This window comes from Uloborus diversus, chromosome 8 (assembly GCF_026930045.1).
Source record: "Uloborus diversus isolate 005 chromosome 8, Udiv.v.3.1, whole genome shotgun sequence".
Lineage (NCBI taxonomy): Eukaryota > Metazoa > Arthropoda > Arachnida > Araneae > Uloboridae > Uloborus > Uloborus diversus.
In genome coordinates this window covers 35,864,724-35,878,400 of record NC_072738.1, presented here as the reverse complement: position 1 = coordinate 35,878,400, position 13,677 = coordinate 35,864,724, and the positions used below count along the sequence as shown (strand labels likewise).

The following is a 13,677-nucleotide window of genomic DNA, read 5'->3' as shown; positions in this document are numbered from 1 at the left end:
TGATCAATATTTCTACTTTTTATTATATTTTTTACATCATTTATTTTTCCCTTCAACTTTTATTTATTTCTTTGGTGCTTTCTTGCGCATACTTTTGTTTAATGAGTATGTTTGAATACTTATTAAAATAGCTCAATATGGAGCACACATATATTAACACAAAAGTTGCAGTAATATCGAGTACCCCGCCCTTTAAATATGGCACATATAGTACACTGATGTCAGTTAGTTCAAATAAGTCAAGCAGTTAGTTAATTAATAATTCTTTCTCTTTACTTCTGCGTTGTTCCAAGTACAAAAAAGGTATTTTGCAATGATTTTGATTCAACTAAAATAAAAAGACTGCATCTTTTGATGCAATACCTATAACTGAAGTGACTTCTTTCTGTAAAGCTACAAATAGCCATCCCATTGCCGGAACTAAGGCAGAATTGCAAGCAAATACCATACAGCTCGTTAAAGCTTCCAGAAACCGCAGTTATACCCTTCTTTTGGGTTCATCAGTTTGGAATAGCCATAACAGTATAGTAGGCAAAAAAACCCATAAAGAAGTTGGATATATCTGCAGTCTCTGGATGTTTTAAGAGATGCTCGATATTTGTTTGCAACTTCTCCCTGTTCCCCTGAAGCGTGCTTAGTACTTCCTTTGTTTTTCTTACTCTGATGAAATAATAGTAGCCGCAATAACCTTTCTATCTTTGCCTCTAGTACTGTGAAATGTACAAGTATTGCTTGCAACTTATCCCTTGTCCTCTGAAATGTACTTAGCACTTTACAGAGTACTTTCTTAGTGCTTCTTTCTGGGTCCTCTAAATAGTACTTAGTACTTTCTGTATTCTTCCTATTCATGATGAAATAACAGCATCCGGAATAACCATTTTTTCTCTTTCTTTGTCTTTAGTATCGTGAAATTTACTTGTATTGCTTGCAACTTTTCTCCTGTCCTGTCTGAAATGTACTTAGTACTGTCTTTTATTTTTCCTATTCTGATGAAATAACTGTTCCCGGAGTTTCAACCCCTCCTCCTCTAGTCCCCTGAAATGTACTCCGTCCTATATCATTCTGATACAATTATTGCACCCGAAATAATCGGTCTTTCTGAATGTACTTAGTACTTTGTCCTTGGGGAAGAAATAATTGTAGGATATTTTTTTTTTCTTTAACGCGGATGTGTTGTCCTTGATGGAAAGTACAGCTGGTCTTTCACATAAAATTGCCTATTATGGTCACGATACCTTAGTATGACGTACATAGTTCTATCGCACGAAAATCGCCCGAGCAAAAAGATTACTTTGAATGAAGTTCTATCTTCCAAAAGTCCATCTATTATTTAAACCATCTGCGTCAGGGAGAATTTCTCGAATTTGTGCGCCCATTGCCATGGACACCGAAGATAACGAGGCGAACTAGGAACCTTTTTTTTCTTTCTTGTTTCTTTTCATTTTTTCAAACGCGACGCAAGCTGTCAGACTTCGAACTGGTGTTACGTCACTGGTTCTGAATATACTATTGCGTGGAATAGATAACAGTTTGTTAGATTTGAGGCATGCGAAGGTGGACTAAGATCAAATTGCGAATCGATCTCTCAACTGACAGTGTTTAGTTTTTGGGAGGTAATAATCGCTAGACAAATATTTTGCGAGTTCTTTGTCCAGTTGTAAAGCAAAATATTAAGGTATTTCTCATGTCCAAAATACAAATGTTTTTTTCCATATAAAATGATTAAAAATTCTAACATTTATTTTAAAATATTTATCAGTCAATTTAATGTTTGTTTTTTCTATGCTTATTTATGAATATTACGCATATTTACTTGTTAAAATTAGTCATTAGTTCAATTTTGCCTTAGTTTGGTAATCTGTGTTTACAAACAATTTTACAAATGTTTTCGTGACAAAAGTTACGACCTTTTAAAAATCATTTAATAGATGTTACTCATTCTTATTTGCAATATTCAAATAAATTTTTCATGAATAAATGTAAAGTATTGACTTGTTTTGTTTCAAATTTCGTTCTTAGTTTTTTAATATATGTATAACGCTTTTTAAATTTGAGATGGAAATGAACCAAGTTTACTTTGACTGGGATGGCAGTTTTGTTTTGTTTTCTCCAGTGTCACTTCACTGATTTAAAATTTTCAATTTAGGTTACATATTTAATGTATCTAAAAATAATATTTAGAACTGTTTCGAGAAGTTTATTTACTATGAGTTCCTCTTTTTTTTTTTTTTTTTTTTTTTTTTGTCAGGTATAGACAGATATAATGCTATCATAAAATTGATCGTACATTTTCCTTTCTTAATTAAAAAACGAAGTTTTGTCGCAAAAGTACTTGAGATAAATTTAGGTCACAAAATAATCTTAAGAGTAGAATCTATTTTTATTGTATTATTATTATTATAATTATTATTATTTTTGAACAATTAAATTTGAATGCAACATTTTTACATTGTTTTGCTGGCATTTCATTTCAAATTGGTACTATAAGAATAATTAATATTTGCAGAATATGAGCCGAGAATGGGTGAAACACGAAAATTGTTTAATATGTGCTATTTTTATTCGTTCTTTAAACATGGTGAATAATAAGAATCGGTGTCATTAACTAATTTTGACAAGAGCAAATACGTTTTCTTCCCTGTTTTCCTAAATTTTTCAAACCTAGTAATTCTTTTAGTGAAACACCAATGTGAGCGGAAAGTTCATGTGCTTACTTGAAAACTCTCAAGGAAGAAAATAAGTCAAGAGATTTTTTTAATACGATTTTTATATTTTAATACTGAATCAATAAAATGTTTTGTCTTTTATTGAAAAGAAAATTTTAGTTCCTATATCGATAAAATAATAATAAAAAAGATAAGATTTATTTTAATTTTTTTTTCTTAGTTTACGCATGCCGAAAATATCTATAGTGTTTGGTTTGTTTTTGAAAGCTTTTTACTTAAAAGCATCGTTGAAATGGATAGTGGCGCTGCGTGCTTGCGCCCTCCTATCTGGTATTTGAAAAGTCAACTTCAATCAATATATCTCAATTTTTGACCTCTGTAATTGTTTGCGTTATTACGGAATTCTTTCATAAGCATATGAATTAATATAAACCTATATCTTTTCAGGTTCTGTGCTTAATCGATATATTTAGATTCGAGTGAGCCTCTGTTTTGATCAGCAACATGCCGACTGAAATGATCACGCGGTATCCCGAGAACAACAAAGTGGAAGCTCTGCCCTACGAGCTCAACTACATGACAGATGAGCTCAGAAAGCGAGCTAAGACAGAACTCTTTGAGGACGAGGACACGAGAGTTCACAGCCTCAGGCTGCTGAGGTCCATGCTCAAAGGTAAGCTCAATCAATGTGTTTGTTTTGTATTTGATGGCTCAACAGTCTCAAGTCTCAACGAATTTCTGAGACCCAGTTCCGCCGAGAGCCAAGGTGGGCCCCTTGTCAGTTTGGTCTTCGGGCCCCGCTCCCCCCGTAAAACTTGTAAAACTTACATGTACTACTCTGATTCCGTGCCGGGCCCTCCCAAGGATGGGACCCTACTTTCCGACTAGGCTGACATGGCCTCTTGTCGACCCTGCTAAGATCATAGATGTCCAAAATACATACTGTTCAAAATACAGTGAATCACTGTTAGTTTGTCAGTTCGACCAATCGGCTGTGACAGAAAACAGTTGCGAGACAGAGATTGGTTCACGTGACTTGCTTATGAGCTCTAGATTCTGGTCACTTGCGGTACCTAGCTCGTTAACGTTATGATTGACACAAGCAAAATTTCTTTCGTGATTATTTTGGGTGCAGCCAGGGACTAATTACTGAATAGACCAATCAGGTCGTGGCCCAAAGAGCCTGCTTTTCAAGGGCCCCAAAATGACTAAAATTGTTTCAGCAAATGATCAGATTTTTATAAGATTTGACTTCAGGAGCCCCGAAAAAGTGTTTGGCCTTTGCCCCCCCCCCCTTCCCGTATTCTTAATCGGGCTCAGAGTGCATCGCACTTCTGAGGAATGCAGGAAACCTTATCGTGCATTTCGACGAAGGTTAGCTTACGTTCCACAACTACGTCTTCTGCGAATGGACCAATCATACCTCTTAAATTTTCCCATTCTTCCAGGAATGAAACAAATTCTAAAATTTTTATTTTTAATATTAGCTTCTAAATATCTGTTTTTAATGTGCCTTTTTACTTGCAGAGGAAAAAGATCTGCATTTTCAAGATGAAGAATTGTTCCTCCTTGCTTTTCTCCGTGCCAGAAAGTTCGACGTGAAGCGGGCCTTCAACCTCATGAAAACATTCTACACTGTGATGAACAAACACGACGAGCTTTACCACAACTTCAACTTCGAAGACGTCAGAACTACGATTCGGGAGACGAAAATCGGCTTCCTTCCTTACAGAGATAGTGAAGGATGCTGCATCCTCATCATCAGTACCGGTACGTAAATCGTTAATTTTATACCCCAAAGATCATGTTGTCCTGGTACAGTTTAAGACTAGCCCCTAAGTACTGGCCACCTCTGGCAAGTTGAGCTCCGCTGCCCGACCGATTAAACGATTCCACTTGTTGAAATAGGGGTGAGGAAAAACGGCTTAAGAACTTGCAGATTCAGTTTTCAGTGTTGTTGCCCATTTGGCAACCAATATATAATTCATGTAAGAAATAGGAACCGGTACAGGATTTTCCCGCCAATAAAAGTGTTGCAAACGTAGGCCAACTCTGCGCCTAACAATTCCTCTTCTTATTGATTGATCTCCCTTGAAAGAAATGGACTTGCTCAAGGCCATAGCTCAACTTCTCAGAGGTGGACAGTATAGTGTATCAAGTACTTCAAAAAACAGCAGATTAAAATCCGTATTATTTATTTTTGTTTATTTATTTATTTTTGTATTTAGAATGTTTGGTTTTTATTAAAAACACGATTCGACAAATAAATCTACTGATAAAATATTAAATGGCACAGGAGCTACGTAATGCTTTCAAATGGCACATTCGATGAAATTAGTAGAACAGTGCGTAATATTACGTAGGAAAATTAATCAAATGCAATTCTGAATTAATATTTTGCCTGCGTAGACTATTTTAGATGGATAACTGATGCAAAACGAGCACCTCAGATGTATCTGCTAAAAGTATAAACTTTTTAACCAACCTTTCGCGCAGTTAATTTTTCCGTTTTATTATTTTATTTATTTACATATTTTTTTTTCCTCCTCTCGTTCAAAGGTCACTACATTGTAAGAGTAGTTTACACGAGTAAGACGAATTGTTTTATTTATTTATTTAATTTATTTCTCCTCTCGTTCAGTCACTACATTGTAAGAGTAATTTACACGAGTAAGACATTATTTTTTTATTTATTTACTTTATTTATTTCTCCTCTTGTTCAAGTCACTACATTGTAAGAGTGCTAACACGAGTAAGACAAATTGTTTTTTTTTTCTTCTAAAAACTCGTATTATCCTTCAGCCTGAAATTAAAACAAATAGGTTTTATCCAATTTTCGAGCTCTGTGAAATTTTCTGCCATTTCGGTTTCGGAGCAGCCGGTATTTTACTTGTCAGGTGCGAATGTTCCTTTGGGTATTGACATCAGTGCGAACAGCACATAAGGTTGATAAAACTTGAACAGCTCGTTGAGAAGTAAATCAACAACGCAAAACAATAAGGAAAATATTAGTGCAGTGAAAATGCTTTTCATGCAATAGAGGTTTTAAATAAATAAAATTTTCAAATTTGTGCTTCTAAAATAATTTGAAACACTTGTTTGCTCGTTGAGCAGCAAATCAACAATGCAAAACCATAAGGAAAATATTAGTGCAGTGAAAATGTTTTTCTCTCATGCAATAGAGGCTTTAAATGAATGAAAATTTCAAATTTGTGCTTCTAAAAAATTTGAAACACTTGTTCATTTCTTTTTACAGTTGATTGGGATCCCTGCAGAAACCCACTTGGTGATGTAATGCGTGCACTCACATCTGGTCTTCTTCATGCCATTCGAAGCCCCTCCACACAGGTGGCTGGATTCAAAGTCATCGTTGATTTTGCCGGTGTTACTCTGAGGCATGTACCACATATCTCGCCTACCTACCTGTGGCTCTTTGCCGAAGCATTACAGGTAAGAAAAGCTGGATTTTCTTCCAAAACAGAATTCTATTCTTTATAATAAACTACAATTCCTAAAGTACGAACAAATGTCTGATAGTGCATTTGTTCATACAGTGAAACCTGTGTAAGTTGACCAATTGCGGTGCACTACTTAAGTGGCCAACTTAAACAGATGGTCAACTTTACAGGTTTTACTGTACTTTCAGAACTGTAGTTAATTCAAAAATCGGTCTTCAACATTTGCATGTGAACTTTTCTCCAGCTAAATACATTTCAGCTGCTCAGACTAATTAAAATCTTAATTTAAGCAGTAATAATTTAAGTCATTGTTTTAGTTTCAACTAAAATTATCCCTTGAAATGATTAAAAAATAAAAATGAAACGCCCGGGCCCATCATATACTCACAGCAAATTTTATCGGAAAATAACAAAAAACAACAACAAAAAAAAACCCTCCCACTCATACGTAAACCGAGGAACGTTAATAGACTTCGGTGCGCCTCCCCCCCGCAAGATTTGTAAGTGCACCCTATCTTAGATTTATAGAAAAAATCAAAATCTATAATAAGAAGTCAAAAGACTACGGTGAAGATTATTCCAACATTCATAACCATCAAGTGTGTTTGAAAATTGCATTGAAGTTGCATTGAATTTGGGGGGGGGGAATATTAAAAAAAATGATAGTAATTTTTACAGAGTTATTTTTTCAGAGCGTGCGCCCTCATACCTCTTGTACCTCCGCCCCCTCGCTGCGGGGCTTGTGAAGGTGCTATGTACGCCACTGCATAAAACCATTAATTTTTCAAAGCTAGAGGGAGACAATTGATTCCCCACCTCCCCTAAATGATGGACTTAGAAACGCCTTTAATTGTGAGACGTTTTAATTCATCAAAGTCCAAATTCTTAAATAAAATAAACACACAAACAGTTAAAGTAATACTTAATAAAGACTTCCAGTAAACCCTTATTACAGCCCCTAAAACCTCTAAGTATAACAATGCAAACTGATCTTAAGCTTCATGAAACGTTTTGTCAGTATCTTTGAAACATGTCTTCTGAAAAACGAAAGCCTCAGTATTACATCAGTGCATTGATTTATTTGTAAACATGGACTTAAGACTGAAGTGTACTTTCGCTAAGAAATCCCTATCTGTTTGGCCTCGAGACCCGGTAACCTTGCTCTCGATTTCACTAGCAGACACTTGATTTCTTCAGAAAAACTGATAGCACTATTCAAGACACATTTTAAAAAAAATAGCCCCAATTGTTCGATTTTTAATGTTTTTTATTGGCGTAATCTTTTCCTTCTAGAACTCTTTCGTGTTCTGGAATCGCGAATCGATATCTTGTATGCTTGTTGCTGTGTGAAGTTTCTTAGAAAATAAGCAAAGATGGGAGAAAAAAAGACTATTAAATAATAAAAACTATAAAGACTATTAAATGACACTATTAAAACAACCTTTTTCTTATGAGCTTTATTAAGGACTCTTACCTTATTGCCTCATCCAATTTTTGAATACTGAAAACAGTATTAATTTATAATATATTTATCGTTTTTTACCATATTTTGTAACAATGTTTACTTCTTTCTAGAACTGCTTTCCAAGCCGATTCCGGGCAGTGCACATGGTCAACGAAGGACATCTATTTTCTTACACGTGGGCTGTACTAAAACAACTTTTGACCAAGAAGCTTCGAGAAAGGGTAAATTTTTAATTCATTTAAAAGATTAATCATTAAAAAAATTAAAATGAAGAGTTTTTCTTTTTTCCCATTATGATTAGAGCTTTCATAACTGAAAAGAAAGAAAAAAAAACTTAATTATAGCATTTTGTTTTGAAAAGAAAACACTTGTTCTACATCATTTTGGTATGATTGCTAGTTAGGGCTCGGTACCGTGTGCGGAACAAAAAAAAAACTTTTTTTTTCAAGTAAAATTATTTCTAGTTTATTTTTATTTTCATAATTTTAGGATATTTATATTGGTTCTTGTTCGAACGAAGTTATAGAATAAAATCGAATCTTCAAAAGTACTCGTAAATTCAGTACCATACACTGTTGCAAAATATGGCTACTAAAAAAGATACTATCAAGAATTCACCAATTATTTTCTTCAGAAAAAAAAAAGTATCAAGACCAACTTTTCATTCGAAAATAGAAAATAAGTAACCTGGAGAACATTGCATAATTTGCTTCAATAGGTATTCAGACCGACCAGTGAATGAATATATCCAGTGAATGAATACCTCACATTTTTTGTGGAAAAAAATAATGTTTTAAAACTTTTTTTATATTAATTGGCTGTAGCAACTAATTCCCTTCTACCCATTTCCAGAAAGAAAATGACTAAACAATGCTGTGTTTGTCACTGGTTGGGGTGTTCATTCACTGGGTCGGGATATTTTTTTTTCATTTCAACCCCCCAAAAAGTGTTAATGTAGGACTGTAAAAATTTCAGTTTTTTAAAAATAACTACATGTATCATTTAATGCAATTTTACTGTCCTGTGGCAAATACTGCAATTTTAAACTATTCTATGAATTTTTGAAAATGAAAATTCGATTAATTCTCTGATCGGTCTACTCCATTGAGAAGAGATAAAATTGAGGGAGTGAGGACTTTTATTCGTGAAGCCAACACGCCAAGTCATATGTCAGATTTTAAAGCAAAGCATTGGAAGAAATCAGGTTTCTTTTGCTTGTTTCATGCTAAACGTGCCAACCATTCGTCGTTGTTGAGTCACGTGACTTGGGGCCTTTCGGTCAGCTTTTGATAAGCATAGTTAGACTTGCTCCCCCCTATTTACTAATTCCTGTTCGAAGATCTACCCTATAACAAAATTAACTTCGAAGTTTAGTTTCATGAATTGAACTAAATATGTCCACTTTCTCTGACAGTTTCTTTTCTATTACAGTTCCACTTCCACGGGAAGAATGTGAAAAAACTCCACAAATATTTCTCTCCAAGCATCCTGCCTGCAGAATACTGTGGGGACCTTCCTCCCTTTGACACCAGCGAATGGTTGGAAAAGATGGAGGCCAGTTCAAACTACATCACCCACGCCTACAGCTTCGGATACAAAAAACACAACAAGAAAAGCAAAAACCATTCTTGAAAACTTTATTTCGGAGGCAAATTTGAGCCCTTGCCAACGAACTAAAAGTTTGTATATAGATTTAAATCTACTGCGCATGTCACACCGGTGCAGGATCTGATTGGATAATAGAAGAGGCGGCAGAAAAGAATAAGGCCATGATGAGATGCGATTGTATAAATTATTTCACGAGCCTTTATACATTAAAATAATAGTGTATTATCATGCTTTTCAAATTAAACTGAACTTAATTTGCATCAACTAAACTAAGTTCTAACGATTCAATTGAAAGGTTGGTGTTACAGTATAACCATTCGAACCAAACGTGTGGTTAAAACTGGTTCTATTTATTCAATGTAAAATATTTTCAAGTTATACATCCGATGTGAAGTTAATATGAAATTATTCTATAAAATAGATAAATAATTACTATTTACCGATTAAAAAAAAAAGATAATTGTAAATAGGGAGCAATCCCAGCAGCCTAAACAGCCAATCGGATTTTCCGAGTGCGATGAAATTCGTGACGTGCGTTAGTAAGATCCTCAGAGCTTTGAACTGTTGCTTTTAAGGTAGATGTGGCGAAGTGAAATACTAAAAAGAGATTATGTGATTTTATTTGTTCTTTGCTTGTAAATATTTCATTGTGTACAGATGTGCAATTATGTGATCCGGAGAATTTCATTGTTGCTTTATATATTTATTTAAAAAAAAAATGAAGATCACGTTTTTAAAATATGATACGCATAATTATTGCAACTGGCACCCAATATTTAGTAAAAGCTGTGTCGCTTAATATGAATAAGTGCATATATATTTTGTGTAAATAAATTAATACTAATTAAATGTAAATACATGCAGTATATAACCTGTGTATGTTTAGAAGAATATATTCTTTACTTTTCCAAAATTTTAAAATCAAACTTATCCAAAAATCGTTCTTTTTCCGACAATTATACAGTTGAATACAAATCTTTTTTACTCCATGTTTGATAAATTAAGAACAAATGTAAATAAATAATTTATTTTCATCTTGAATCGAAACCAAATGCAGTTAAATCTGAGCATTTTTTTTCTCAGAATAAAATCGAAGGAACTTGGGCAGGACCCAAGTGAACATTTTCAGGTGATTCATCATGAACTTTGTAAATAGCACATAAGGAATACTGACTATTTTTTAATTTAATCATTTCTCTGCTTAATGCTTCCCCAGATCTAGTTAAAATGAGTGATATAATTTTATCCTTTTCAATTATCTGGGAGCTTCTTTGTGTTTACAAACTGTTTGCAAAATTTGATATTCATTATAAAATGCAGTTAGTAATGCAAGAAATAAGTTTTCAATTGAGTCCAATAATTTACTTAAAAGTAACTTTGATAAATTTAAAATCCTCTATTCGATGCAAAAAATAATTTTCTTTTACTAGAAAGAGTCGATTAAAAGTGTTCAATAACCTTTTTAAAATCTCAATCCTAATCTTAGTATTTTTTTTTTAAAATCGGATGCTTCTAACTGATATATTTTTAATTTTAAAAAGTACAGTAGAACCTCATTAATCAGGAAAATCCGATCCCGGTCGTCCGAAAATAGAAAAATACAGATTAAGCAAAACAACTTATAAATTTGTATATCAGTCCCTAACAATTCCCATTCGAATAAGAAAACTTCGTGAATAAAGTTAACTCTACCATAAAAATTCTAATGAACATGGAGATATATATCTAAAAGGCTTATTGGAATAAAGGTAAGAGTCCCAAAACCGAGTCAACAGATCTTAAAGATCCTCGTTAGAATTAGGACAATAGTCCCCAAAAATCTCCAATACAATCTCGACATTAGTCCCCCAAAAATCCTTAGTTGAGTGAAGACAAAAGTCCTTAAAAATCTCCCTTAGAGTAAGGACAACTGACCCCGAAAAGTTCTATTTAAATGAGGACAATATTACCCCTAACTCTCCATTAGAAAAAGAAAAAACACTCCCAAAAGTTCATGTAATGTCCGGAATAAGCGAAGTCCGGTTTTATACGGTTCGGATTAATGAGGGGTTACTGTATTTTAATTATATCTTTTACAACTTTGGCATTGGTTAGCAATTAATGAAATACTATTTAATTTTGAAACAATTTATTTTAATAGACATGTTTTGTAAAGTTCCCAGATAATTCTGTGATAATGAAACTACAGCGCATAATCATTAAAACATCGTGGTATAAAACTGATGTTTATATTTATGTAACTCGCTTTATTATGTATCAAAGAATTGTTTCCTGTGTTTAATTTTATCCAGAATTTTCCTTTATTAAGTTCTGGACAAACAATTGCCTGAATATTTATTCAGACAGAAATATTAATGTAGTCATTTTAAGCATTCGTTTCCCGATGTGAAACAGATGATATTTTTTAGAATGGTGATCAATTGTATCAAAAAGGTTGCTTCTAGATGAAGTGTACCAGATTTTTCAAAGTTGACAATTATTCCCGCACGACTTAGCTGCGATTTCTTGAAACTTGTAAACACGTTCACTTGAATGACAACATGCAATTTAATTTAGTTTTGTTTCAAGCTTTAATAATATGCTAACATTTTATTCTTGAAAGTTGTTTCTCAAATGAGGGGTTTTGAGTTCAAACTCAATTTCAAAAAAGAATATTAATAAAATGTATAACTTATCAGGGCAGCAATTTATTTAAATTGGCAATGACTGGAATTAAAATTTTTGTGAAAAAAAGTTGGGAATATTTAAAATCTTCAGTAGTAATAGCTAAATTTAAAATTTTATAGTTAATTTAATAATGAAATAATGTGGCTTCAAATCATTTTGTACCGTATTTACCAGCCGTAGAACCTCAGTCAAACACACGAGCCGTCGACTGAAGCCCTCTGATTGGTTAAAGAAAACTTCGATCGATGGACGGTTTGACGATCGAGGTTCAACTTGGCTGTTAAATATGGCCTTTAATGCTTCAAACAATAATTTTCAAAAAAATTTCTTGCAATATTCACTGAAACTAGTGTAACATAACTTAAGAAAATATCTATAATCATATTTTAATGCTCTTATAAAGTAATTTATTACAATGTAAATTTAATTTTTTGTTAAATAAATTTAATTAACTAGTAAATTAATTGGGTAATTGTTCCATTACATAATTAATTACTTGTTATTACATAATTATTATTTTAAGTTCAATAAATAAGTTTTCAATGAAGGAACATTTTAACTTAATAGGAAATAATTAAATTCAAAAATAAAAATCATCGTAATTACTTTAACTAAAAGGTTTTCTAAATGTAAAACTCAACTTTTAACATTGTACTATCGATAGAATAATTTTAGGTGCATTAAATTTTTTAATTGCATTGTCAATTTACTTTCTTGAAAGAAAATGCTTCCCTGCTAAGGCATTTACAATATATGACTATTTCCAGGCCTGTCATTTGGGGGATCAGATGGAGTTATTTCACCCGTCCTGGTTTTCAGTATAATAATGTATTTATATATGTATGTAAATATTCTGTCATTTTCCCCCTGTAATTTGTAATTTTGTCCCCTCACCTCCCAGGAAACTTTGAAATGACGGGCCTGAATTATCTTAAAGCTTTATTTTCAGTATGATTTATTGATTTTTCAAAAAATATTTAAAAAAAAATCATTTCTTGATTGAAAAAGAATTCAAAGCTTAGTCATTTCAAAGCAGTGTTTGTAAATATGTATCGTCTACTTTCATACGAGTTGTTGAAAGGAATTATTTACCTCATTTAATTGTTGTTTACTTCGCTTATTTGTTTGTGATTTCAGTTTATGTGTAACATTTATTCATTGTTAATAAACAAATTTGTTTTTTTTTTAAAATAGTTTTGTTCTTTTCAGTTACTTTTGCAATTTTTTCTCTCCAAATGATAACCAAACAGGAAAATGCTCTGCGAAATCTGAATACATGTGATATGGAATCATAATTAAGTCATGCATATTACAATAAAGTAGTTAATAACAATGCAAGCAAGATGCATGGTTTTATATAGAACAAACCCGCAGTAGAAATATTGGGGTAGAGAACTTGAATTTAGTAACTCAACAAAAATATTTTTCCACCAATTTAAAATTTATGAGGAGGAAATATTCTCAAGTTTCCGGATGAAATTCCAATTTAACGAATGATAAAATACGAACATGGTGCACATAACATACACACATAACATCTAAGGAGAAGAAACATTAGGCATCATTAAAAAGTAACTGAAAAAAAGAAATGAATCTGAGCATTTCTCAACGTGCAGTATGCTTAGTAATATGCAATTTCCCTTCGATTATTGCAACTTGTTACCATTCAAAAACTCTTATGGTAACGGTAAAGCAAAAAAAAAATGTGTTCCGAATTTGCATGTCACAACGCATCCGTTTCTTAGCATCAGAAACGGACGCTATCCGCGTGACGGCAATTGCCGTCATAACTGTCACACACGCAACGACGCAA

The 13,677-nt window shown here is 32.9% G+C and overlaps 1 protein-coding gene across 3 annotated transcripts in view; it reads left to right on the top strand.

Annotated features, from left to right (window-relative positions):
* The window catches only part of LOC129228192 (clavesin-2-like), a 35,262-nt gene extending 22,207 nt beyond the window's left edge, over positions 1-13,055 (top strand). For 2 of the 3 annotated variants that reach the window (XM_054862858.1, XM_054862859.1), the window contains exons 2-6: positions 3,114-3,339; positions 4,194-4,436; positions 5,923-6,116; positions 7,700-7,810; positions 9,021-13,055. In XM_054862858.1, the coding sequence (XP_054718833.1) occupies positions 3,171-3,339; positions 4,194-4,436; positions 5,923-6,116; positions 7,700-7,810; positions 9,021-9,221 (918 nt within the window). In that variant the 5' untranslated portion in view covers positions 3,114-3,170 and the 3' untranslated portion in view covers positions 9,222-13,055. Of the gene's footprint in view, positions 1-2,071; positions 3,340-4,193; positions 4,437-5,922; positions 6,117-7,699; positions 7,811-9,020 lie in introns of those variants that run through there. The other variant, XM_054862856.1, reaches the window with a different exon arrangement.
* The last annotated feature ends 622 nt before the right edge of the window (positions 13,056-13,677 follow it).